The 27,037-nt window shown below is 33.7% G+C and overlaps 1 protein-coding gene across 1 annotated transcript in view; it reads right to left on the bottom strand.

The window, feature by feature from the left end:
• ODR4 (odr-4 GPCR localization factor homolog) overlaps positions 1-27,037 on the bottom strand; it is a 33,710-nt gene that overhangs the window by 3,917 nt on the left and 2,756 nt on the right. Inside the window, 13 exon segments of the mRNA XM_030303365.1 lie at positions 194-241; positions 244-267; positions 270-302; positions 6,695-6,880; positions 10,097-10,187; positions 11,074-11,202; positions 13,749-13,817; positions 14,956-15,051; positions 16,032-16,172; positions 16,967-17,003; positions 18,061-18,167; positions 20,231-20,326; positions 23,930-24,067. Of these exon segments, the coding sequence (XP_030159225.1) occupies positions 194-241; positions 244-267; positions 270-302; positions 6,695-6,880; positions 10,097-10,187; positions 11,074-11,202; positions 13,749-13,817; positions 14,956-15,051; positions 16,032-16,172; positions 16,967-17,003; positions 18,061-18,167; positions 20,231-20,326; positions 23,930-24,067 (1,195 nt within the window).

Raw genomic sequence — 27,037 nt, forward strand, 5'->3', positions numbered from 1 at the left:
GTTCGAGGGCACTTGAGATAATGCATTATTTATAAATCTTTCCATATCCAGGATCTAGCACTTTCCATAATACTCAAATACTCCTTAAACCAGTACTTCTAAGAAAGCAAAAATGGAATGGAAATAATTTTAAAATAATAAGAAAACTCAAAATTCAAAATATCTTTTCAATGTTATAAAAGAAATTAAATACCTATGTTTTGCTGAATTTTCAGTATTATTCTAGTTTTAATTGGTTTTCAGGATGTTCATCATCTGTGCTGTCCATGAAGCTTCAGTATTCACAGAGTACCTCATACAAGCTGCAAGAGGATAATAATAATTTAATATAATTCCTAAATGAGAATTACCATTTTAAAATTAATTTTAAAGAATATTATAAAGAGCATATACAACAAGCTCCATTTTCCTTCAACTTGACTTTTTTTAATAACACAATGTATTTGCTCATTATCAAATGCAGGCCAATTCAATCTCATGGAATGTATGTTAAGATGATAATTTTTAAAATCCTGTATGTAATTTTATAACTGTCTGAAATCAAACAGCCATAGAGCTAGTTCTGAGTGACTCCCACAAATTATAATTCATTTACTATATGGTAGTAGAAATAAACTGATACCAAAAATCAAACCAGATAGGAGCAGGGTAACCTTCACTCTTATTGGGATTATTTCTATCGTTCTTATTGATGGTTTGACAATTAATAACTTCAAATAATTAGATATTAATAATAAAAGCAGGGATTTGCAAATTGCAGCCCATGGGCCAGACTTTATGTGCCCCACAAAGCCTAAAATATTTACTATTTGGACCTATAAAGAAAAAGTTTGCTGACTGGATCTAACCTGAAATTTGATATGTAGTTGTAACCCTTTAAATTTTTTCATGTTTATTTTGCGAAAGGAGCAGAGAGTAAGGGAGAAAGAGAACTCCAAACAGGCTTCCACACTGTCAGCGCAGAGCCCGAAAGGGCTTGAACTCACAAACCATGAGATTATGACCTGAGCTGAAATCCAGAGTTGGATGCTTAACTGAGCCACCGGGGTGCCCTGACATACAGTAGTACCCTCTTATCTGCAGATAAGTATCTTTCAGATACTTGCAGTCAACTGCAGTCCAACAGCAGATGATCTTCTGACACAGCAATCAAAAGGTCAACAGTAGCCTAATCCTTGGTCACAATGCCTGCGTCATTCACCTCACTTTATCTCATGAGACATTTTATCATCTCATATCATCACAAGGGGGAGTATAAATATAAGAAGATATTTGGAGAAAAAGAAAGAGCACATGCACATAACTTCTTTAATAGTATACTGTTATGACTGTTATATTTTATTGTTAGTTATCATTGTAAACTCTTACTGTGCCTAATTATAAACTAACTTATCACAAGTACATACACATAGGGAAAAACACAGTATAGAGAGTTCGGTACTATCTGCAGTTTCAGGCTTCTACTGGGGGTCTTGGAACTTATCCTCTGCAAATAAGAAGGGACTACTGTATTCAAGCAAAATATGATCATAAATTTGACCTTAAAACAACTCAATGTTAAGCAAGGCAACTCTTTATCCCATTTTACAGATGGAAAATAGGACCTGGGAAGTTAAGTGCATATTTGAGGGTAATGGATAGCAGACTGAGGATTCAAATACAAGTTCTCTATTTCATTATACTAGCAATAATTTATGTAGGTTGGTTTAGCTGAATTTCTTTAACATTGATTAAAAAAAGTGTTTCAACTAAAGGGCCGCCTGGGTGGTTCAATCGGTTAAGCATCCGAATCCTGACTTCAGCTCAGGTCATGATCTCACAGTTTGTGGCTTTGAGCCCCGTGTCGGCACAGAGCCTGCCTAGGACTCTCTTTCTCCTCTCTGCCCCTCCTCCCACCTCTAACCAGAGTGCATATACTCTATCTCTCAAAGTAAATAAACTTAAAAAAAAAAAAGTGTTTGAACCAAGAACATCCTTAGAGATCACATAGACTAGTGGTTTTCATGTTTTTTCCTAGTGCTAAAGAATGTGACAGAAAATCCCAGCATGTAAAATAGATGAAAATAGAATTACGCAGCTAAAACAAGAATGGAGGGATCCTGAAGCCAGACTCCCTTCCTTCCCTCAGAGGTGGTAATCAAATGCTCTTCTATAGAGCTCTAGGGAACTATCTGAAAGCATCTGCCCCATGTTGATACCTTTGTTTACAAGAGAACACAGAGAGACAATAACTACTGTTTAAATTCAAGGTTAAAATAACAATGGAGTACTACGTGGCAATGAGAAAGAATGAAATATGGCCCTTTGTAGCAACATGGATGGAACTGGAGAGTGTTATGCTAAGTGAAATAAGCCATACAGAGAAAGACAGATACCATATGTTTTCACTCTTATGTGGATCCTGAGAAACTTAACAGAAACCCATGGGGGAAGGGAAGGGAAAAAAAAAAAAAAAAAAAGGAGGTTAGAGTGGGAGACAGCCAAAGCATAAGAGACTCTTAAAAACTGAGAACAAATTGAGGGTTGATGGGGGTGGGAGGGAGGGGAGGGTGGGTGATGGGTTATTGAGGAGGGCACCTTTTGGGATGAGCACTGGGTGTTGTATGGAAACCAATTGACAATAAACTTCATATACTGAAAAAAAAAATAAATTCAAGGTAAAATAGATTAATTTCCTGGATTTAAAATGTCTTTACAGACATCTTTATATCTCAATATAACAGCACAGGCTCACAAGTATGATACATAAACTTATGGAAACAGTTATTTGTGGGTACCAAAATGAATGAAAGAGAAAGAAAAAATGCCTATTTTTACCGATTTCCCATGAAGATAAGTTTACTGTCATTTTCAGAAATCATCTTTAGCAACTACTTCATTACAATCTAGGCTATCACTGTTTCTTTTTCCCTCTTCAAGCATATGATGAAAGTACTTAAAGACAAACACAAAACCCCTCTCTTTTTTTTCTCCCATATCACAATTGGTTGCAAAGGCTAACAAACTCTTATCATGATTATCTCCAGAACCATTCAGTCTTCTATATTTCCAGTTTTCTAGTTTTCTCAGGGCTCTAACACTTTAGTTCTAGATTACATTAGCCCACCCCTAACTTTATATTTCCCTAACTTCACTATAGATCAAAAGGTTGAATGCAACAGCACACTTTTATTCATGGTAGCACACACACACAACTCTGGCTTTTCTGTCAGTAAATAAATAATTTCTATTAGTAAATAAAATAAAAAAACTTTTTTTGGGGGCCACTAAAATCCTTGTATCTGATAACAAATAAAAATAATGGATGAAGCAGAAATTAAACTTATTTGCTAAAGGATTTTTTTTTTACTTGAGTACTTGTATTTAAAGAGCACAAAAAATGGTTTTGTCATGATGTTGCTTACACATTTAACATTGAATTGTTACCTGCAAAAGTCATGCTCTAGTAATGTCAAATCCTCTGCACAAATAATTTACTTCTCTAAAAAAAGATATTTCATTGCTCTATTTCCATTTTGAATCTGTCATACAAAATCATATTGCTTTGATACAAATCTGAGATCATTTTACTGAAGCAGAGCCATAACAACTTATTTGTGCTTGTTTTGGTGGGGACTTTTAGGACTTTAATTCAAATCTCAGACATTATGTCATTTTCCTAGTTATCTGAAATTTAAATGCAAATAACATGATTCGATAGGAAGTTAGATCTTATCATTCCTTAAAACCAGGTAATGTTAACTTCAGACAAGCCCCAAAATTAATCATGTGAGAAAGTAAGAGCAACTGTCAACAAACGAGAAAAAACAAGAGCATAATGAATGCATGCTAAGTTATCAACGTGATCAATTTATTCCAAGCTATTGATAGTTAGGACTGTTTAGATGCTTTAAATAAAATGTTAGGACTTGAACTCCTTAGTGGTCTTCTTCCCCATCCCTGAATACTAAAGTAATGAGGTTTCACTATAACCAGTGATGTAGTTGTAAAAATACATGTTCATTAGTACTTTCTCTTTCCTTCATAATTATCAATGTTTAACCAAACAACAATTAATTAGCTCTAATAAAAAGACACAATTGGCAAAGATGAGTTTCACCAGATTTTAAAGGTAGGTCTCCAAATTTTTAGCTGATACTGTAGATAAAATACATCTGAGTTATTAAGTTAATATCTAGTAGGAGATGACTAACACACCTAAGAAATTCTAAAGCCACAGTTATCCCTCACCTTAAGTGAGTCATTTTTACAAACAAATTGTTCTTCATCCCTTAAGTCATTTAAAGTATGTTATTTTAAGGTACTTACCTGGCAAAATATGTATTTCAACATAGCAACTACTTGGCAAGTATATTATAGTATAGAAATAATAATAATCAGCAAATAATAACACCAAATACTTAGAAAATTAAGCCAGATACTTATAACAAGTTTAACACCCTTAAATGTACAGTAATTGATTTTAATTTTTGAACTTGAACAACTGAACTCCACTTTTTATGATTTTACACAAAAACCCTAATTTCAAATATTTAGGAAAATCTATGTATACCATAAAATACTACTTTTATACTTCATGTTAACATTTTCATTATAATTCAGAAGGTTCATTTTTTAAAAGTTTTATAATAATGCTAGTTAATATCATCTTACAGTTATGTATCTCTTTTTGTTTAGAAAGTATTTTCCCTAACATTTATATTAAATTCTCATATCAACCCCAAGAGTATCTGGGGTTCAGAGGTGAATTGTTTAAAGTCACACAGATGTAAGTGGCACACCTGGACTCAGTTAAAATATTATCTCCATAAAATTATGCATCTAATATTTTTGAGTAAACTAGTAAATGAATAAATGAGTGACAAATAAATTGAGAAATAAAGAAGTGAATAAGTGAATATAGTTCTAAACCAATAGGATACTAATGAAAAAGCACTTGATTTTTCTACTAAAATGTTTGTTTTTACCCTGTCCCATAATTTGGGAATATGTTATTTTGTTATTAAATATGCTAATTACCAAATCATTCCTTCTAATTCAACAAAAACTTGATGAAGCAAAACTAATATAATTCTAGACAAGTCATATTCTTGGCCACAATACATCTGATGCTAGTGTTCAATTCCTAAAAAAAACCTAGATTTACTTTTAGTGCATTCATCATTCAAAATGAACTCAAATGTCACAGAATGAACACAAATGCTCTCAGATTTTTTCTAATCCCAGACAAGGATAATTCCTGTGCTGAATGTTGTGATAATTCTGTTCATCCCTCTATTATAGAACTAATCACCTTGTTTTAGAATAACTCATTTTTCTCTATTTCCCACTATACCATGAGCTTCTAATAGTCAGGACTATATTTGATCTCTAGAACCCTCATGCTTAATACAGAATAGGCAATCAAAAATAATCAATCAGGGGTGCCTGGGTGGCTCAGACGGCTGAGTGTCCGACTTTTGATTTTGGCTCAGGTCACGATCCCACAGTTTGTGAGACTGAGCCCAGCATCAGGCTTCACAGTGCAGAGCCTGCTTGGAATTATCTCCCTCTCCCTCTGCCCCTTCCCTGATCATGTTCTCTCTTTCTCTCTCAAGATAAATAAATTAAAAGAAAAATTTTTTAAGTAATCATTCAAACACTAATTTGGGATTTATGTACATTTCAAAAACAGTGCAGACTCCGTAAAGAAGCACATTTCCCATAATGAAGTAGTATCTTCAATACATCATATAATACTAGAAAAACATATAATCTAGAAATCATGAGTTTGACACAGGATACGTTTAAGTATACAAAGCTAAACTTTCCAAGTTGCTGTTTTGTTCCTTTGTGTTTGTAATGTTAAACTCTTCCTACTCAAGTTAATCCATCTCTATACTAGATTACCAGCATAAAAAAAAAATCACATATTTTTAAATGTTCGTCTGTTTAATATGTTTAAACATGTTTAATACGTTTAAATAACATGTTTAAATATGTTTAATATGTTTCATCACATATTTTTAAAGTTTCAGGAAGCCTGCTATACACTCTTGTACACTTATTTATAGATATGTTTTCATATCCTGCCTTCACTAGAAACAAAACAAAAACAAAGCAAAGCAAAACAAAACAAAAACAGCCTTCTAAAATGTAAGGTCAAATGTGAAAGTGACAGGGGAAGAAATTATGTTACATAATTAGATGCTATGGCAAATCTGTGCTCTATAAAAATAAAGTTGATCTAATGTTTGGAACTGCCTTTTTCAGCTTAGTATCCCAATTATATGAAAGAGACAAGAAAATAGAGGCCAATATATGAAAAAGATGTTTAATAAAGTGTTTAAAAAACACTGCGACATTATGCTTAACCAAATATTAAGATAATGAATTTTAAGAAAACTTTCCATATAATAAAACAAATACCTTAAGAGCTATATATTCCACTTATTTAAGGATGAATTTTTTTAATGAAGATCTACTTGCTAGGCTTAGAAAATTTTAAGTATCTTAAATTTTGGTAGAATTTTCCAAGAAAACACTGACTACATGTTCATCATATGTAGAAATTAAACAGACACATTTTTAAATGTCTTGAAAATATCAAACAGAACTAGTGTCAAAGAAATCTAAAGACATATTTAAACTAGATGCCTCATAGGTAATCTTAGGAAAAGTTTAATGAGGTTCTTAAGTAACATTATATAATTACCTGTGTTTATTTCCTCTGCAATTTCCAAATCTTCTATTTGAATCATATGATCTAACATCTCTATAAAATGGTCTCTCATTTCTTCAGCTGACTCATCACCAAATTTATAATCACATAACATTATAGTGGATCCCGGAATGGGGACAAAAACTCGGTGAGGGAGGATGTGAAACTCTTTTTCAGAATCTAAATGGAGAAGGAACATTATCAATATTTAGATAGGTCTGTCACTAGGATCAGTGATATATTTGATAAGTATATAAAAATATACACTAATAAAAACAAAACCTAAAAGGTCTTTTCATTTTCTAATTGATCTTACACAAAATTGCTCTTACTGAATTCTGCTTTACCTTAACACCCCTGGCCTCTGCAAGGGACTCCATGATGCTCCTATGAAATGTAAACTTACCCACTGCCTTCAGTGTGAAGATACTGTTACTTATATATTCTTGTAATATCCACTGTCCTATGAAAGAATACTCAATAGAGAATTTTGTCCCTGGTCTCAGAAATAGTTGTTTTTCTTATTTCTTACTTTCTTATTGTACTTCTTACAAGCAATGGATTTTATAAAAATAGTATTTCTCTTCTTCATGTAAGTTTGGAGCCAAATTAGTGGCCCACTTACACCAAGTGTACAGGACATGATAGTACATTTCACACTAATCTTACCACTGACTTCATCTTACTAGATCTAGGCTGATTACATGTTTTATATACGAATCTTACTGTAACTTCATCCTGCTTTCTTTTTCATTTTCCCTTTACCTCATTCTTACCACTAGTATTTATCTTGTTATCTTGTTAACTGTAATACCTTTTTGCAAACAGCCTTAAATTATCAATAGAAAAAATAATCTGGATATAAATAAACAGTATTTCATTCTTTGAATACTCACAAAGTAAAATATAATACTTCCCCTAATTTTTAACATAGTCACTGGTCTACATAAACACATAATAATTGTTTAGTTCAACACCATGATTCTAATGAACTATTAACAAAGATAGAGATATTGTGTAAAGAATGACCTCTTTCAGCAATGGATGTGATTAAATAAGCTACCAATATACAGATCAAATAGAAAACTAGGGCTCACTTTAGTAGCAATCTATATTTCCTTGTCAGGAAACTAGTAGTAGCTTTATAAAACTATAAACAGAAGATGATGAAGGCGGCCTTAAGTGTCACAGGAAATGCTATGACTTAAAAATTATGTGTTCTTACCAGATTCTGCTTAATATCTTGTTTTCATATGAGAACTGGGAGAAAAATTTTACTATTTGACCAGGCTGCCTCCTAGCTGTAATATTATATTACTGCAATTTTTACTGTAGCATGTATATTGTCCACACATTGAAATTAGGAATGTATTATTTTATTCTGGGCTACAGTTTCTTATAACAGGCTAATGTAATTAGCTAAGGCCTCAAAGGCCACTCAATTACCAGTGAAAACTTTTATTTTTATTGAAAATTTAGGATAATATTAGATTGTAACATTAACTTCTAATACATCAAACTTAACGTATACATATCACAACTGCTATGAGAAGTAATTTTACTACTTGAACATCACCAAAAATTTCAAAACACTAGCTCACTTAATATAAAACAATATCAATGCATTTTTAAATGCTTTAAATAGAGTATTTAACTAAAGTGTGTGATAGGGTAGGTCTTTGGCATTAATGGTGAATGTATCCCTACGTCCCCAAAAATCCTAAAATTCACAGTTCAATTATAGCACAGTCTGTTGCTTAGAAAGTGAAGTAATGTTTAGCACCAGGAGAGTTATTACATACACAAAGTTAAGTAGTAAAAACAAGGTCACACTGGGGCACCTGGGTGGCTCAGTAGGTTATTAAAAGTCTCTCTCTCTCTTTTTTTTTTTAAGTTTAAAGTTTATTTCTGTCTGAGCCAGACAGAGTGCATGAGCGGGGGAGGGAGAAGGGGGGAGAGAGAGAGAAAGAGAGAGAGAGAGAAAGAGAGAGAGAGAGAGAGAGAGAGGACCCAAGCAGCCTCCACACTGTTAGGTCAGAGCCCAACGGGAGGTTCGATCTCATGAATCATGAGATCATGACCTGAGCCAAAACCAAGAGTTGGATACTTAACTGACTGAGCCACCCAGGCACCCTGCATTTGACTCTAGATTTTGGCTCAGGTCATAATCTCAGCAGTTCATGAGATTGAGCCCTGCAGTGGGTTCTGCACTGACAGTGCAGAGCCTGCTTGGGATTCTCTCCCTCTCTGCCCCTCCTTTGCTCTCTCTCTCTCAAAAACAGTAAATGAATTAAAACACACACACACACACACACACACACATACACACAAGGCCACACTGACACGAGGCTGATAGGCTGGTAGGCTGGGTGACTAATTGACCAGGTTTTACATACTTCACAAAACAAAAATCTCAATCCAACTGCTATAAAATTCAAATTCATGTCTCAGCAAACTATACATTATTACTAAATGGAGCTTCAGGGTTACTTGTGAAGTACAGAAAGGACAAATGTTAAATTAAATCTGGCAATTCCACCAATCTATCATACTACGGATATAAAAGAGATAATTAGTCCACCAAACCTAATATACTAGCTATCAGTAGTCTTAAAAGAAGTTAGTTATACAGAGAAGATTTTCCTATAAACATAAAAATATTCCCTTAACAAGCTAATGTACATGTTTCATTTAGATACATATTCAACTGTGAATTGCAAATGCACTCACACCTGAATGGTTGGAAGGTAGAGAAAAGTGTGTAACTTCAAAAAGCATACTCAATATTATAATTCTCCTTTTGAGTAAAAAAAAATATTATTAACACAAATTACATAAATGGTATAGTTTATATTTCTCAAAAGATGGAATAATTATAAAAGGTTAAGACAGAATGACCCAGTCTTTTTCAAATCTAATAAAGTTGTTATAGTAATAATGAGAAGTATAAATTAGTATACAAAAAAACTTAGGAAAGATCAACTGCATATATACTACAAATTAATACCTACTAAAAATTTATTATATAATACTTAACACTAATAAATATTTTGTTTTGGATAAATTTTTTTAAACACCAGATATTAATTTAATAATATTAGCTTTAAAATGTTAATACAGTTTACCCATTCTGGCAGAAATTCATGCAGAGTTTACAAAAAAAACCCTCCCTCAGATTTTAAAAATGTTGACAGATTTGCTATTATAAGGTGTTTCAAACATTTTTTTGGGGGGTGGCAACTGAAAAATTGTCATTTGCTAAAAAAAGTAAAAGATGCCATATCGTTATAAAAGACAGATATAGGTAGTTACAAAAGATAACATATCTATTACATTTTGACATCCTATTACTGTATTGATAACACACACAAAAAGTTCTTAATTTTATACTCATAACTTTTTTTTCTGGAACTTCATTCAAAAGCAGATCCTCAAATAGTATTTCACAACGATCTGCAACTGTATTCAATATATCTCTCTTCATTGCCTATAAAAAAAAAATCACAATAAGAAATGAAATCCGTGACTTTAGATTTGCATTATTTTATTACCACTCCCCCCCCAACATAGTTGACCTCCCTGTATAATCATGTTCACTACAATAATTGGTGGTACATCATCTCATTTTTGTTAAAGTTTATTTATTTGAGTGAGAGAGAGATAGAGAGCAAGCTCAGGGGAGGGGCAGAGAGAGAATCCCAACCGCTGATAGTGTGGAGTCTGATGTGGGGCTCCATGCCACAAACCATGAAATCATGACCTGAGCCCAAATCAAGTCACTTAAGTGACTGAGTCACCCAGGCGCCCCACATCATTCCATTTTTTTAATATCCATTGCTTTAACATGATTAACACGTTAACAGTTTAACAGTACATTTGCCTAGCCTTCATTTAAATAATTAATTAAAACCAAATAAATGAATGAAATTTTGTATCTAAACAAATAAGCTAGTGTTCCAAATTAGGAAATGTATAATTATAACAAAAGTGCCAGTCATTTTTTAAATTTCTGAATTATCCAGATTATAGAATACTAGGTAATAATATTTCCAATGAATACTTTTCCTGTTATTTATAAAGTTTAACTTCCTTCTGAAGAGATCATTTCAAATGTACTACTATATCAAAACTGTGGATCACTGAATAAATATGTATAATCATCACTTTAAAAAAAGGCATAGACCAGATATCCTACAGATGAAAATCTTGGGACCAACGACATGGTACATTTGGATTAGCTAAGAGATTTGACCTTTATCAGTTAAAATCAAATTAATAATTATGAAATCAGAGATTGAAATAAGATTTTAGGATTTTTGAATAGTTATGTTAACATGCTTCTGTTTTTCATACAGCATTTATTCCTTCTGTACCTGCACAGCATCTTTAACCTTGGGTTTACTGCTATGAATATAAGCTCTGCATTTCACGGCACCCTTAAGGTTTACCGAGCCACTGCAGATCTGGACTGTGGCTGTGGATCTGCGGTCTGAATTCAGAAGCTGAAAGACAAAATCTATTTAAGTTCTAAGAGCCAATTATTAACTATATGAAACATTTAAACATTATATAAGCCATTTCATGAAGGGAGATAGAATTTCTGACTGAACCAAGTGTTTGAAAATACCTTCCATAAATTACTAAAAGGCCTTCACATTCCTTATTAAATATATATTATTTTCTGAGTATTTTAAATGTACTCTGAAGTAAAACACAACCCCCAAAATGGGACACAGTAAAAATGAAAATTCTAAGTATACCTGGAATAAATAGGGTCAATTCTGAAGAACAAACACAAATCATGTAACTTGTGAATAGTGCTATGCGCCTCTGCAATAATAATAATAATAATAATAATAATCAGGAAAAAGGAGGAAAAATGGTGAAGAAACTGAAAGACATGACTATGTAGCTACTGAGAGCACATGAATAGTTAATGTCTAATGTAATTCAGGCAAAGTTAGTTTGGGGTTTTTTTGCGTGTGTTTTTTAAAGAATTTAAAGTTAATACAGTCAAGGTCTTATTGGTAAAAAATCTGTAAACCAAAAAATTCAAAATGTTCCAGGACTGGTTAAAACAAGTTTATCCTCAAACCAAGCAGCAGGGTGATAATGCTCATACTGTACCTGCAAGAAGCCTATGATACTTGTAGAGATCATTGATATATCAATAAGGTGAGGTGGAGGAGGAATACTGGGCTTCCTTTATCCACTACACAGAACTTTACTACAACATAATGCCCTTTTTTATGTATTTAATATCTAATTTATATGTCTTACAATACACAACACATTTTTATTAAAAAAATTTTTTTTTAACGTTTATTTATTTTTGAGACAGAGAGAGACAGAGTATCAACAGGGGAGGGTCAGAGAGAGGGAGACACAGAATCTGAAACAGGCTCCAGGCTCTGAGCTGTCAGCACAGAGCCGACGCGGGGCTCGAACTCACGGACTGTGAGATCATGACCTGAGCCGAAGTCGGCCGCCCAACCGACTGAGCCACCCAGGCGCCCCTATACAACACATTCTTAACATATACATGTATAAATTAGGGCACTGTTTTCCACAAAGTACTAGACTATATATAAAAGACTACACACACACACACACACACACACACACATACACAGATGGAGGAGAGTTTTCAAAAGATATAAGGACTAACTTACTCCTTTTTGGTGGAAATGTACCTGTATGCTACAAAGATCAACTCCTTTTGGTTTCTTTGGACTCAGGAACAAACTAGCTTAAAAGAGACTCTGGGAACCTAACTTGGTCATAACTGGAGGAATTTTTGTGACACTGATATGGTATTTTGGAAAAGAAAAAGATCCATCTGGTTATGGTGACCAAGAACTTTACAGAAGTGGTGGTAGCATTTGGGGTAGATCTTAAAGTATGGATAGGATTCTGACTGCCTGAATGACAGAGAAATGACTGTACTGGCCAAGACACATGGCTCAGAAAATAAACAGAATTTTAAAGGCACAGAAAGCAAACCTCTGAAACTTTTCTAACTAGTCAGTATAAAGCAATGAAGGAATTTAAAACAGGGAGATTATTAACACAATCAGTGCCTAACCCTTATATACACTCAACAAATATTTTGTGAAAAAAAAACCTAACAAGTAAGACTTTAGATACAACTATTCCACTTAGGAACACAATGTCTTATTTTATATATTTAATATCTAATGTATATGTTTTACATATCTAGTAAAAAGCATACAGGTACAGGAATAGCTTTAAAACAAGGGACACTTCTAACCTCAAAGGTACTAACAAGAGAAATTGAGAACTATGTTGATTGGCATTAAGTCCAATGACAATCTAGTAAACGCTCTATTGCTAAACACAGAGAAGGAAAAGAAAGGAAAACAGCCTCCTATGAAAATTACTTTTAAGTCTATTTTACTTAGGTAAAATAACGTACAACAAAAAAATATCCTGTTCTACATGCATACTTTTAGGAATAATTAATGGCTTTAACTTTTTATTCTTCAAGATATCCAATTCTCAACTTCTGAAAAGAAGAGGTGTGTAATTTAAAACAACCATATAAAAATATAAAAATTGCTAATGCTGTGTGATTTTTAACAAATCAGAGGCGGTATAAATATACTTCAAAATGAAGTATATGACAACTCTTGGCACATCTCTGCACACATCATTTTAAGTTGTTAAGAACTACAACTTTGCTTATAAAACCTATAACCCAAAATATCACACACATGTATGTATGTGTATGTACGTATATGTTATACGTGTATATATATACATTATGTATATATACACATATATAAAATACGCACATAAATTGCTATCTACTTGATGCTAAAATTTTAACAGCCTTGAGGCAAAACACCAAAATAGGTTTCATTAAAATAATGTTTCTGGTAAATAAATTTCCTAGAACTGGACATTTTGTACACCTTATGTTTCTGAAGTTCTTTAATTCTCTAATTATAAAACCAGAACAATTTCATTATGATTATTCTAATAAATAAGTATTTTGATTAGATAAGTAGTATTTTAAAATATTTACCAAATGTGTTAGCACTTTGACATCAAAACAATGACTAGTCGCTTGAACATTTCCTCTAGAAGATTTTTTCTGAAAAAACACAAAAGTTAAAAAACTTGATTATTGAGATCTGAGTGGAATATAAAAGATAATTTAGGAGTCATCCTACATATTCTAAGTAATTCAGAGGAAAAGAAAGTCTTATTATTTGTTTCATATTAGCTTTTTCTATAGATATGTTACTTTGTGTATTCTCTATCAATCAACATATATTCTTAAAAACCACTAATTCCCTACTTTTATTTCTCTAAAGCAACAATTGGCAAACTATGGCCTATGGGTCAAGTCTAGACTCCCTCTCGTCTTTGTAAATAAAGTTTTACAGAATACAATCAAGATCATTCATTTACATGTTATCCGTGGCTGCTTTCATGCTACAACAGCAGAGATGAATAGCTGCCAGAGACAGCCGACAATGTCTAATATATTTACTATTTGGTTTTTTACAAAAAGTTCACTGACCCTTGCACTAAAGGGGGAAATTACCAAAGTTTCTCCTCAGATCAAAGCTATTTTAGAAGTTTGTATAGATTCCTTCTACAAAATGGCCAAACTTAGCCTTTAAACTGCTATCAAAGTAGAACATGTACCTTTAGTTTCTTGTCTTTTTTTTTTTTTTTTTTTTTAATGTTTTTATTATGATTAATCTATTCTTCGTTTTATCTATGTTAAGTACCTCCTCCTCCTAATTAGTTTTAAGCAGCAGTTTACAATTTGGAAATCAGAATTTAGATGACATGTACTTCTTCAGATTTCAGGATCCAATTAATTCAGAAATAATCTCCATAATTTTCTGAAAAAACATTTGCTTTACTTTAAAAAACCTTAGGGGGCACTTGGGTGGCTCAGTTGGTTGCCTGTCCAACTCCGGCTCAGGTCATAATCTCAGTTTGTGAGTTCGAGCCCTGCATCGGGCTCTGTGCCGACAGCTCAGAACCTGGAGCCTACTTCCAATTCCGTGTCTCCCTTTCTCTCTCTGCCCCTCCCCTTCGTGCTCTGTCTCTCTTGCTCTCAAAAAAAACATTAAAAAAAAATGAAAAAAAAATAAAAGACCTTAGAAATAAGAAGTAGATGGAAACTGTTTTCATGAAGGCAAGAACTAAATATGTCATTTTTAATTTTTCCTTAAGTACAAATAATTTCATTAGATGATTTTCTCTCAACTCACCTGCCCTTCTAACAGGTCACAATCTTCATCTTTAACTTGTCCATTAATCAAATAAACACCATTTTCTATTTGCTTGGCCCAGCGTACAAGTCCATTCTTAAAAAAATAACATGGATATCTTTCAGATATAATGCCGTCTCAATTAAACTCCCTAGAGTCTACTTTTTTCCCACCTGATACACTGAAATGTTAATGTGGTAATCAGTAGTGTGGTATTTATTTATTTCTTGAGTTAACATTTTGCCATTTTTGCTTTGTATATTAAAAAAATTGTTTTTCAGTATAGCTGACACAAAACATTACATTAGTTTCAGGCATACAACATAGTGACCCAACTTCTTTATATGTTATGCTATGCCTACAAGTGTAGCTACCATCTGTCACCATACAACACTATTACAGTTATCACTGACTATATCCCTGTGCTGTGTCTTTATTCAGTCTCATAAACAACAAAAAAGTATATCCCCCAATTTTTAGCACCTTACTCCTATTTAATAATAGTTTTTCTAAACTTTATCCCAAACTAACATTCATATCACAGACTTAGAAGGCTTAATAATTACATGACCACAGTCAAATAAAATTCAGTAATGCTCATTATCTTAAAAAAGTGAGAAAAGAGAAAGAACCTCAAGAACAAATATATAAGGGAGTATAAAAGGGGAAAAAATAAGCAAGGTCCATCTGCTTCCTTCAACAGAAAAAAAAGAAGAGAAATGAGACATGAACAAAAATGGTACAGAAATACAAAAAAGGACTGGAAAGGTGAAAACAAAACTAAAGACCAAACGTATACCTTTTAAATAATTGTATTTTATGTAACTGTATTTTACAATGTACTTAACTACATATTAATTAACAAATATTTACGGAGCACCTATTATGCTAAATGTGTTACCATTATGACGCTGTCCTATCTCTAAATTTCTAATCTGGCTGGGAATAAATTAGTCACTCATAATATCATTATAATTAGTATGCAATTTATGAGGATCATAAAATGAATGGCTCAACCAGAAAACAGCAGATTATCTATTCAGCAATCACTAAAGAAATTCATTTTGCCTTAATACCTTTGTATTTTTCTCCAAAGTATAGCTGACCGAAGTAGTAGACAGCGGGATGTGAATATTAATATGAACTGTACACTCTAAAGAAAGCCATGAAGTTGATAGTCCATTTTGATACTTCCAATCTGCTGGTTTTGCTGAACTCTTTAGCAGTGGGGAAAGTAAAAAACAAACAAAACATAAAATATGTGATTTAGGTAAAATATATTGAACAATAAAACATCATAAAACGTACAACATGATAACTCACACAACTGCTATCTAACACATTGGCCAACTTCTTTCATCAAAGGGCAATAGGTTAAACTAAACAGAAATGAAGCATGCATTAAGTTCACTATTCTTCAGCACATTCCAGACAGCCTTGGCAGCTCCATCCCCCAGTGGTGGGTTGAAAAAGAATCAGATAGTTCATGGGTAGAATTCTGACAAGTCCTCTGGTTCTTCTCACCTGTAGCTTCAATAGTGTCAATTCTGAAGCTTATGATGCAGAGCAAATAATCACTGAGCAACTATTAGGTGTCAGATGTTCTCCTTTCTGTCCTATACCTTGCTAACAGAAAACTGCAAAGTTACTTTTTCACACTGCTTTTAGACATCTTAGCAAAATGTTAGTCTGGATTCTGCTAGTACATAGCTTGCTTACTAGGCAATATAGCTAGCTACCAAAAGCCCAGATACTTTTACTACCAGCCACTCAAATAGAATACTAAATATATAAGTAGGTAGGGGAAGCTTAAGAAAAATATTTTAACAATGAAAAAAACTAAATTTTCCTTATTTGTAATGAAATTAATCACATTTCAAAATAAACAACTGTAGTTGGCTGTGAACATCAATAAGAAGTGAAATAATGGAAAATTATTAAAACTAAATATTTAGTTTTATTTTTAAAATAATTTGCAATACAAAAATCTTTAAAGAGGTATTTTTCTTACCTTTGGATCATGGATATCATAAGTTCGACAAAATATTCTTTACTGGTTAAGGGTAGAAATGACCAAAAAGATAATTCATTCTTCTTAATCAAAAGAAAAAACCATCAAAAAATAAAATAAAGTGCATGCATCCAAGAGTTTTTAACAAAATCAGACTTTATATACTGAAATAATACACATATATGTTTGCACGTATACATCTTGTAACTAAACATATAAAAATATCCATATTTTGCATAAATTTATAAAACACAAAAATCGTTCTGATTATGATACCTATAATGCTGTAAACTATTTCCTATTGCTTAAAATCCTGCCAATCACAATGAATAGAATGCAAGCACTTGCAGAATTTTCCTCAAATACACACCCTCTATAATAGGATACTGCTTTAAAGGAGTCCAGTCTGAAAATGTTTACTGAGTCAAAGGTCCTGTGCATGAAACTTTTAATTACCAAAGGCATTGTAAGCTCAGCTTCGGCAGGAATGATCACTTCTTGAATTTTGCCTTTTCCACGTCCTAATTCACTAGGCCCTTGCGCTGCTTAGCTCCCTTGGTGTGGCTGCCTCTTGCTTGGGAGGTACCCTTGCTCTGACAAGATGTAGAGAAAAAGAAGCTAAGGAGCCCCTAAAGAGGCTTTTAGTGTCACTTGATGTTGGCTAAAGACATAATAATTACTTGGATGTTCTACACTGTCCAAATCAGTGTATCTGTGCTTTGAACTGACCATTCTGAACTGGGGGTGAAAATTTATCATGATAAAAGAATTACTTTGTCTCAGCTGTAAGTTGGGCTTCTACCTCTCTGTACAGGACCTACTGAGCTGCAATGTACAGGGGTAGTTAGCAGTTAATGAGCTCAGAATCCCCAGTTCTTCCCACCTTTCTCAAAGTCTTTAATAATCCAAGACATGATTAACAACAATTACTACCATAATTACTATTGGCAGTCCTAATTATGTGTTATATACAGGAAAAACTTACAAGTTATGCCTGTTTTTTAAATGATGATTTAAATCAATGGGAAACTACTTGCAGGAACATTATTTTGGTCTCATATATTTTAAAATACAAACACCTATACAAAAGATACTTTTTTGTAGAAGAGCAAACGTGAAGTGTCACTCGTTCTGAGACTTCCTCTTCTGTGAAATTCCACAGTCTCCTTTTATTCATAGATTTTTCCATAGCAAATACTAGCTGAAAGAGAGGAAACAACATCAACTGAATGCAAAATAAGAGAACAAAAATGAGTGCAGAAAAAGATAATTATAATGTCCCTAGGCTCCCAATTAGCTTTAAAATTCCATGATTCTATCGTTAAATTTTTTGTCTTCAAAAAGTGACTGAATATTAAGCTTTTGGATTCCATTTTTAGGGATGTATAATTCAGGTTTTAAATATAAACATACAATTCACTGTCATTAATCAACTGGACATGAGAAATTAATTTGGGGCAATTAACATTAAAGTATAGAATAATACTTTATTTTAATTAGAATCAGAAATGACAAGTGATTTTTAACCTATAAAAATGAAGCATGTCACCCATTTGGGATTTCTTATTTAAATGTCACAAAGATGTAAGGCACTACATAAGTACATATAATATACTAACAACATAAAAGTAAAAAAAAAAATTAGAAACAGTGACATGTATTTATGCCAAAATAAGAATTTTAAAAATACATACTTGATATAAGAGGGGTCACAAATGTGACTCAAAGCTTCCTAACAGTAATGTGCACAGACCAACCTAATCTGTTACCTAATTCACATGGTCCATAAACTGAACACAACTGTTGAGAAGAGGCACAACTTTCTTGATAATGAAGAAATTTCTTCAAAGATGATAGTATGTAATATAACAAAGTTCTCAACAAAGACCTTATGGAAGACACAAGTTTTATAAGGTTTTTCTTACAAATTGCCTCAATAAGGGCAATAGAAACAAAGTTAGGAAACTGATACTCCATCATTTCTGAAATATAGCATTTCTAAAGTCTTACTTCCTTCTTAGGAACAAAAATAATACAAAAGTAAAAGGAAAGAGGACCACCACTCTCTCTCTAGCTGTGAGCCCAAGTTCACCTTATTCAATCCAGTGCCAACCACAAAAGGATGCACAACAAATGCAATTAAAAATGTCTAGACTTATATTTCAAAATGTCAAAAAGGATAAACAACTGTGAAAGGTACATTTATTTAAATGGAAAAAACAGCAGAAAGTTGAGTAACTTGCCAGGGGAGGGGAATATCTCCATTTTCTTCCCTTTTTCCTTTAGGTACAAAGATTTAATATGGGACATTTGAGAGGAGAGAAGATTACAAAACTGAAGAGTCTGTAGCATCTGTGATTCTTATTGGCTGCACACTTTTTTACTAGGAAATGTTTTTTGGAGATTCTGTGGGGTTTTGCATTTATCAAGATTATAGGGTCCCCTTCTCTCTTGGGGTGGGAAAGAACTTTATGAAGACTCATTTGGATCCCGAGTGCTAAAAGAGATGAAAGGTGCCTGTACAGAGTTTGCTTTAGATTTGGGCTTAAGGGAAAACAGCTTGTGGGCCTTCATAATTAATTATGGACTATGTTACCCAATTCACTGATATAGGAATAAAACAAAAAGGAGGGGACTAATGATAGTCCTGATTAAGTATCTGATAGTCCAGAATAAGTATCTGATTATGTTTTACTCTCAGAATCTTGAGAAAGTTAACACATGAAGAATCACAAAACCTATTAATTTCACATTATAACAATCACTTGGAACTAAAAGGAAGTTAAGCTAATACGTTTAATTTTAAAGATAATTTTTTACTATCATGAGACAAGTCATAGTGGTTTAACAAGTACTGTCCAATAGTAGTACTCTGCTAGAACTTCCATTTAGTTCCAAGTGATTGAGGAGGGCACTTGTTGGGATGAGCACTGGGTGTTACAGGTAAGCGATGAATCATGGGACTCTACTCCCAAAGCCAAGAGCACACTGTATACATTGTATGTTAGCTAATAAATTATGTTAAAAAATAAAATTAAGTTAAAGCTATTTTAAAATAGCTTTGATTGAAAATAGAAATATTGACCTTTTGTTACACTCAAAATACTATGCAATCAGATGAAAAAGCTGTTTTAACATAATCCCAGCATAAAGGATTATGAAATGCTAATCTAAAATATGCCTAGGATCATTGCATATGTATAATCAATTCAAATAAGATGTAAACCTTGATCATCTTAAGAATTTTTGATATTTCAGACTTACTCTACGCAGGGCATTTTGAAAATCATTTCCCATTTCTAAAGTTGTAATGATAAATACTCCAAGAACTAAAAGTCCCCCTGGTAGCATTCTGGACACCTAAAAATAGAAATACAGTATTAGCTAACATAAGCATTTGGCATTATATGCAATGTTTGGTGTTTGAGAAGCTAAATACTAAATCCGCAAATACTTACTGAGTACTAACTATATGTATATCCTACAGATATACATATACAGGTATACAGGAGCTTTGAAAAACTGGTTAAAATACTAAGAACAGTTGATAACCATGATGAATGGGGTGTCAGTATGTACACAATCTTTCTAAAGTGTCCTTAATTTTTATCTTAAAATACTTTATAACTTAAACCATTTAATAATGATACCCTTTAGTTACATCAATAAACAAAACCCCTTTCTCACAAGATCAAAGTATCTTGTGAGATACCTTCTAAAATTTTTCAATGGCTTCCACTGTCAGTCACCTAAATAATACATAAATTTTATCTACTACTAGTATTTCAGAGTCTCCAAAATCTAGCTAATCAGATATTCAGAGCCTCACTTGATGCTACTTTTCCCTGAAATATTCAAGTATCATTCAAAAGTTCTGTTTCCCATACATGTATTCAGCTTTCTAATTCTCAACCTTCACTCCAGCTGCTCCCTCAGCCTGAACTGGTTTTCCCTTATCCTTCTACATGACTGAACTCTACTGTACGTCAAAGTCAGCTTGAGGAAGCTGCCTTCCCTGATACTTTGATCTCCCAATTCTACAAGACTCTGGTGTTGTTTTCCCATGGAGTTTATCACATGAGCCCGTGCTATAATCATTGGTATGCGATGGTCTGGAAGTTCTTTAAGAGAAAGTGATTCTCAACTAACTCTCTATTCCTATAATATTCAGAAGAATGTTAAAAGCCTAGGATTTGAATAGAGGGCATCTGACTTGAAAATCCATTGTTTCCTATTTTTATGTTTACTTCAATTTTTGTACCTATTTATTACATTGGGTATGAATGTTATTTCCAATTTTTCTTTACTCTAAAATAAATGTTTTTTATTTTAGACACAGAATCTGAAGCAGGCTCCAGGCTCCAAGCTATCAGCACAGAGCCCGATGCAGGGCTATACCTCATGAACTGTGAGATTGTGACCTCAGCCGAAGTCACACTTAACCAAGTTACCCAGGCACCCCTTTACTCTAAAATAATATTGTAAAACTTCTAGCAAGGCTTTCTATGTTCATGGCATTATTTGCTTAGAATAAATTTCCTGAGGTGGACTTGTAGATTATGAAGTTATGCATATTTTGATCCAAACTACTAGTTTGTCCTCCACAATATGTTATTTCCCTTCACATGACTATGGCTAGTTCTTAATACCATATGGATTTCTTTCTATCATCTAAATTCAGAGATCAAAATGCTTTGGTTATTTTTTGTGTGCTCAGTGCACAAGAAAACTGATCACAAAGTTAAGTCTTCTTACATACCAGTCTATCCTAATATATTACATTGTGTCTGCTGGTAGTTCCCTCAGATTTCATAAATTCTATTCACTATAGTAACATATGCTTGACATATAAATAAAGAACAAAGTTTTCATATTTAGCACAGAAAATCTGTATGTTTTCAAAATCACCATAACACATAAAATTAGCGATTTCTTTCTAGAGGCAAAACGGTTAACTTATTTTGCTATAAAAATTTTATGTCCGTGTGTGTATGTGTGTGTGTGTGTATGTGTGTATGTGTAAACATATACAATATTATCTCTCTATGCATATTATATACATGCATATATAGTATACACTGCATAAGAAACCAGAAGAAAAATTAGAGTCCAAAGTTACTTAGAAACCATTGTGAATTTAAGTTTGAAATATTTATTATTTTCATTAGAAGATATTAAAATTTCTTGTATTTTCTACTACACGCCACTCCTATTACACATACAAACATACAGATAAACACGTGCAACTCTGAAAAATTTAAAGTTGATGGGAGATGGAAATCATTATTTTACATTACTCTAACATTTCCTATTAGTTGATATATCCATTCAATAACTACTTTTAAGTGAATTCCCTCTCACCCACTCCCAAATCTTTTTCCTCCTTATATAAAGGCAACACCATCTTCCTAAACATCTGGGCTAGAAATGTGTCATGTTTAGCTACTTTCTCAATAGCTCTTCACTCCCAGTCTACTTGGTCACTAAATCATCTTGCTACTGGCTCTGTGACTGGAGCGTTTTGGCAGTGAAGTTTTAGCTCACTGCATTAGTTAATTCATGCATTCATTTATCCAACATTTTGGAGTTCTTCTTGTAACCATGGAAATACTACACTTGGCACTGAGGATATACCCATAAACAAAACAGACATGACCCATGTCCTCACAAAGCTTAGAGTCTAGGACGGGCTCACATCATCTTTTTTTGAACTATTACAGTAACTGATATTCAGTCTCTCTACCCTCCATTTACACTGTACCAAGGTATTGAAATTATTTCCTCAATTATTGATCAATCATATTAACTCCTTCTCTAAAGGAAGCTCTGAAAGTCTACCACAGAGCTACCATCTACCAAACAAACTCCTCACTTCTTAGGATAGCGCTCCAAAACCATCCATAAACATCCTCACAGCCTTATGTCTAAAACTACATTCTTTTACATATCTGGTGTTTTGATTGTAACCATTGCTTGCCTTTGGGTCATTTATTCATACTATCCTTTGTGTCTTCAGTGTGTTCTCTGACTTCTGCTGGCAGTACTATTCATATTGCAAGTTTAGAACCTTTTGTGAACCTGTTTGAATCTAGCCATTGGCAGATATTTAATCATTCACCATTCTATATTCTTACTGTACTTTTCTACTTTTATTTCATTTCTCTTACAATTGGTTTGTGGTAACTTTGATTACAACATACATTCTAAGGACATAAAAAAAAACCTATCATTTTATTCTACATGAAGTCTTTAAAACAATCTGACCAGCAACTATATTATCAATAACTAGTACTATTTTAGTATTATATTATTATTGTTTTATTAGTAGTATTATATTATTTTAAAGAAAACTCAGAAATAAGCTAAAGGACAAATAACAAAGACAGGTTAAAAACTACAATGGATAGGGGCGCCTGGGTGGCTCAGTTGGTTGAACATTGGACTTCGGCTCAGGTCATTGATCTCATGGTTCACAGGTTCAAGCCCCACATTGGGCTCTGCACTGACAACTCAGAGCCCTGGAGCCTCCTTCACATTCTGTGTCTCTCTCTTTCTGTCCCTCCCCCACTTGTGTGCACACGCTCTCTCTCAAAAATAAATAAATAAGCAAAAAAAAAAACCCTACAATGGATAAAGATTAGCAATAGAAAAGCAGAGCATATAAAATCAAAGGCTTTCAAATGAGACTGCCTGGTGCTGGCTTCGGCAGCACATATATCAAATCAGCCTGGGTTCAAATCCCAGTTCCATCACTTATTAGGTAATATTGGGTGACTTAACCTCAAGTAAGAAAATGCATTTTTAAATTAGACACAAGATATTTCTATCTTTGATGTACTATGCAAGTTTTGAAAACTTAAAAACGAGTACTCTGAAATCCTAGTCTAGTTGTCTGAGGCTGAAGTGCATTTATTTTGTCAGTCAATAAGCACAACTTAACTCTATAAAAACAAATATGATGACCTGGTTGGCATGTTCTGTGGCCCATTCTTCATCCAAGTTATCCAACTTAGCTTTTTGTTGATGTTTGAGGTTCTCATTTTGTTCCTCTTTGGGTGGCGTTCTAGTGGCAAGAATGACATAATCCTTTTGTGAAGAACACTTAAAAACAAATTAGAAAAGCTTATTAGAGTGTTATCTGATCGAAGAACATAAAGCTCTTACGACATGCAAAAATAATATATGTACAGCATAAATTGCTAATACTTGCATTACAACGGAATTAACAGGGAAACAAATTATCATGGATAACTTTGCAATGTTTCCCTCACGTATCATTTATATACATGATATACTTAATATCAGATCCTCATTTGCTTGGACATCCTGAATGTGAATCATATAGTGGTCCTTTAGTGGTGTTTTTTGTTTTTTTTTTAATTTTTTTTTTCAACGTTTTTTATTTATTTTTGGGACAGAGTGAGACAGAGCATGAACGGGGGAGGGGCAGAGAGAGAGGGAGACACAGAATCGGAAACAGGCTCCAGGCTCCGAGCCATCAGCCCAGAGCCCGACGCGGGGCTCGAACTCACGGACCGCGAGATCGTGACCTGGCTGAAGTCGGACGCTTAACCGACTGCGCCACCCAGGCGCCCCCTTTAGTGGTTCTTAAAAACAGTTTACTGAATGAGTGAATGTACTGCATTTTAACTAAAAGATAAAACGCTTTGTCAATTTTCTAGTTATCATATTTATTTTCTAAATAATCTGAACAGATTGGATGGCTCAGCAAATATAAAAACTCAGTAAAATAAAGCAAAAAATTATCTTGTGTGTCTTAGTTTCACTGAAACAATGATAGAGCGAATTTGTACATGTTTGTCCACGGAAAAACAAACGGGATTTGGGACACATAATTGAAGTGATATCAGATTTATGTTCCTCAGTTTTAATAACTATTAAATAGTAACCAAAGGTGAGCTATCTAAAGATAAATTTAGGGGGGCGTCTGGGTGGCTCAGTCGGTTAAGCGGCCGACTTCGGCTCAGGTCATGATCTCGAGGTCCGTGAGTTCGAGCCCCGCGTCAGGCTCTGTGCCGACAGCCTGGAGCCTGTTTCAGATTCTGTGTCTCCCTCTCTCTGACCCTCCCCCGTTCATGCTCTGTCTCTCTCTGTCTCAAAAATAAAAAACGTTAAAAAAAATTAAAAAAAAGATAAATTTAGGGAACTTTTAATAGCTCAACCTCCTTACAGTGAAAGTACACTACAAAGAAAAAGTAAAAACAAGGCAGACAAAACCAGTTAGCATGGTGTCATTCTCATACATGACCTGAAACTCCTATTATGAGTGTCATCCTGGCATAGAATACAAAGGAAGAGAAATTATTTCTACAAAAGTAATTTTTCCAGAAAGTTATATTCATATACACACAGGAAAAGGTAGATGCTGATTAAGAAAGCAGAACTTTAAAAAAAAAAAGAAAAGAAAAGAAAAGAAAAAACTGACCCAGAGAGTAGGAAACAGGCAAGCTTGAAGAAGGAGAAAGTGATGAGTTTAAGTAGAAACATACCAGAAGGGATGAAAAGGCAATAGAAGGAAAGACTAGAAGGAAGATCTTAAAACGTGAGAGGCTTATTTGTAAGATGGTGGTTTTGCCAAGCTCTAGAAGCCTATACGAGTAAGGCAAGTTTGGAAAAGGGTATTTCTCCCTGACCTTTTATCTTTACTGACTACGTCTTTTTCTGAGACTCTCATTCCCTTAAACTTTCTTAAATAAAGGGTAATCGAAAACCTTAAATGAAAAGTTCCTAAGGCACCTGGGTGGCTCAGGTAGTTAAGCATATGACTTTAGCTCAGGTCATGATTTCATGATTCTTGAGTTCGAGCCCCGCATTGGGCTCTGTGCTGACACAGTGCACAGCCTGCCTGGGATCTCTCTCCCTCTGTTCCTTCCCCAGGTGGGCTCTCTCTCTCTCTCTCTCAAAATAAACACATAAATTAAAAAAAAAAAAAAAGAGCTCCCAGCAAAAAGAGCCCCATATTGGATGCAAGTAACCTGAATCACAAAGTAGTTCAGATTATTGCCAAGAGGTACTTTGGCTACCTAATGTGAGGCCTCATAGGGTGGTATTATCTGTGTGAACAGTACAGGGTCTACCCTCTGCGTTACAAGTTAGGAAATCAGCTGTATGAAAACCCTGAAAATGAACCGGTCTCTCAGGGCTAGACTGACATTAACTAGGCTCATTCAGAATGATGTTGAAAACAAGAATATCATGAAGGGGTGTGAACACATGACTCTTCTGGACAGTACATTCTTTGTAAGTAGGTAACAGAGGGCACCAAATTATAAAAGGAAACAGCTTGAAAATCTGGATAGAATGAGAACAAAAAAATTAATTACACAATTCGAAGATTCTAAAGCATCATGATAAAATACTCAGAAAGAAAATTATTACAATAGAACTTTTTACTCCTAGGCATCAAAATCAAGCCCTTGGGCCACAGTGCACTCTTCTCTAACTAGTGTTTAGATAGAGGTAGGGCCAGTGTGTCTGTGACTCTCCTTTTGTTGTCACTTTATACTGCTGACCAGTCCTACCTGCTGATTATATGATAAATCAGGAGGTGCTTATGCTTTTTAACATAACTGTCTAAATCTCTGATCCATTTTGTGTTGATTTTTAAGGCTTAACTCTAAAAGGTAAATAAATTTGTCTAATTTTCCAAATTTCTCCTATTCCCTTTCCTCCCTTTCCACTGAAACAACATTAAAAAAAAAAAATCAGTAAAATGGGTACCATAGCATGTAACAAAGACATGCCCACTATTGCCACCAAGGTTGAGATAAGATAAACAATGGGAAATAAAGTTGTCAAAAGCTACTTTTGCAAAGAATTAGACAACTAGGAATTAATAAGATAGATGAGAGTATAAAACACTTGGAAAGACATTAAGATACGTATAATCTGGTCAGTAAAATTCTAATTTTGGGGTTTATTTTACATTATAATTTACTTTTACATTATCAAAAGGAATGTGTTCTCACTTAAGCAAACTTGGGGGTCTGTCCTGCTTCTCTATATTTTTCCTCAAAGATCCCTGTTAAGTTCTTCTTTTACATTCCATTC

The sequence above is a fragment of the Lynx canadensis genome, chromosome F1 (assembly GCF_007474595.2).
Source record: "Lynx canadensis isolate LIC74 chromosome F1, mLynCan4.pri.v2, whole genome shotgun sequence".
NCBI lineage: Eukaryota > Metazoa > Chordata > Mammalia > Carnivora > Felidae > Lynx > Lynx canadensis.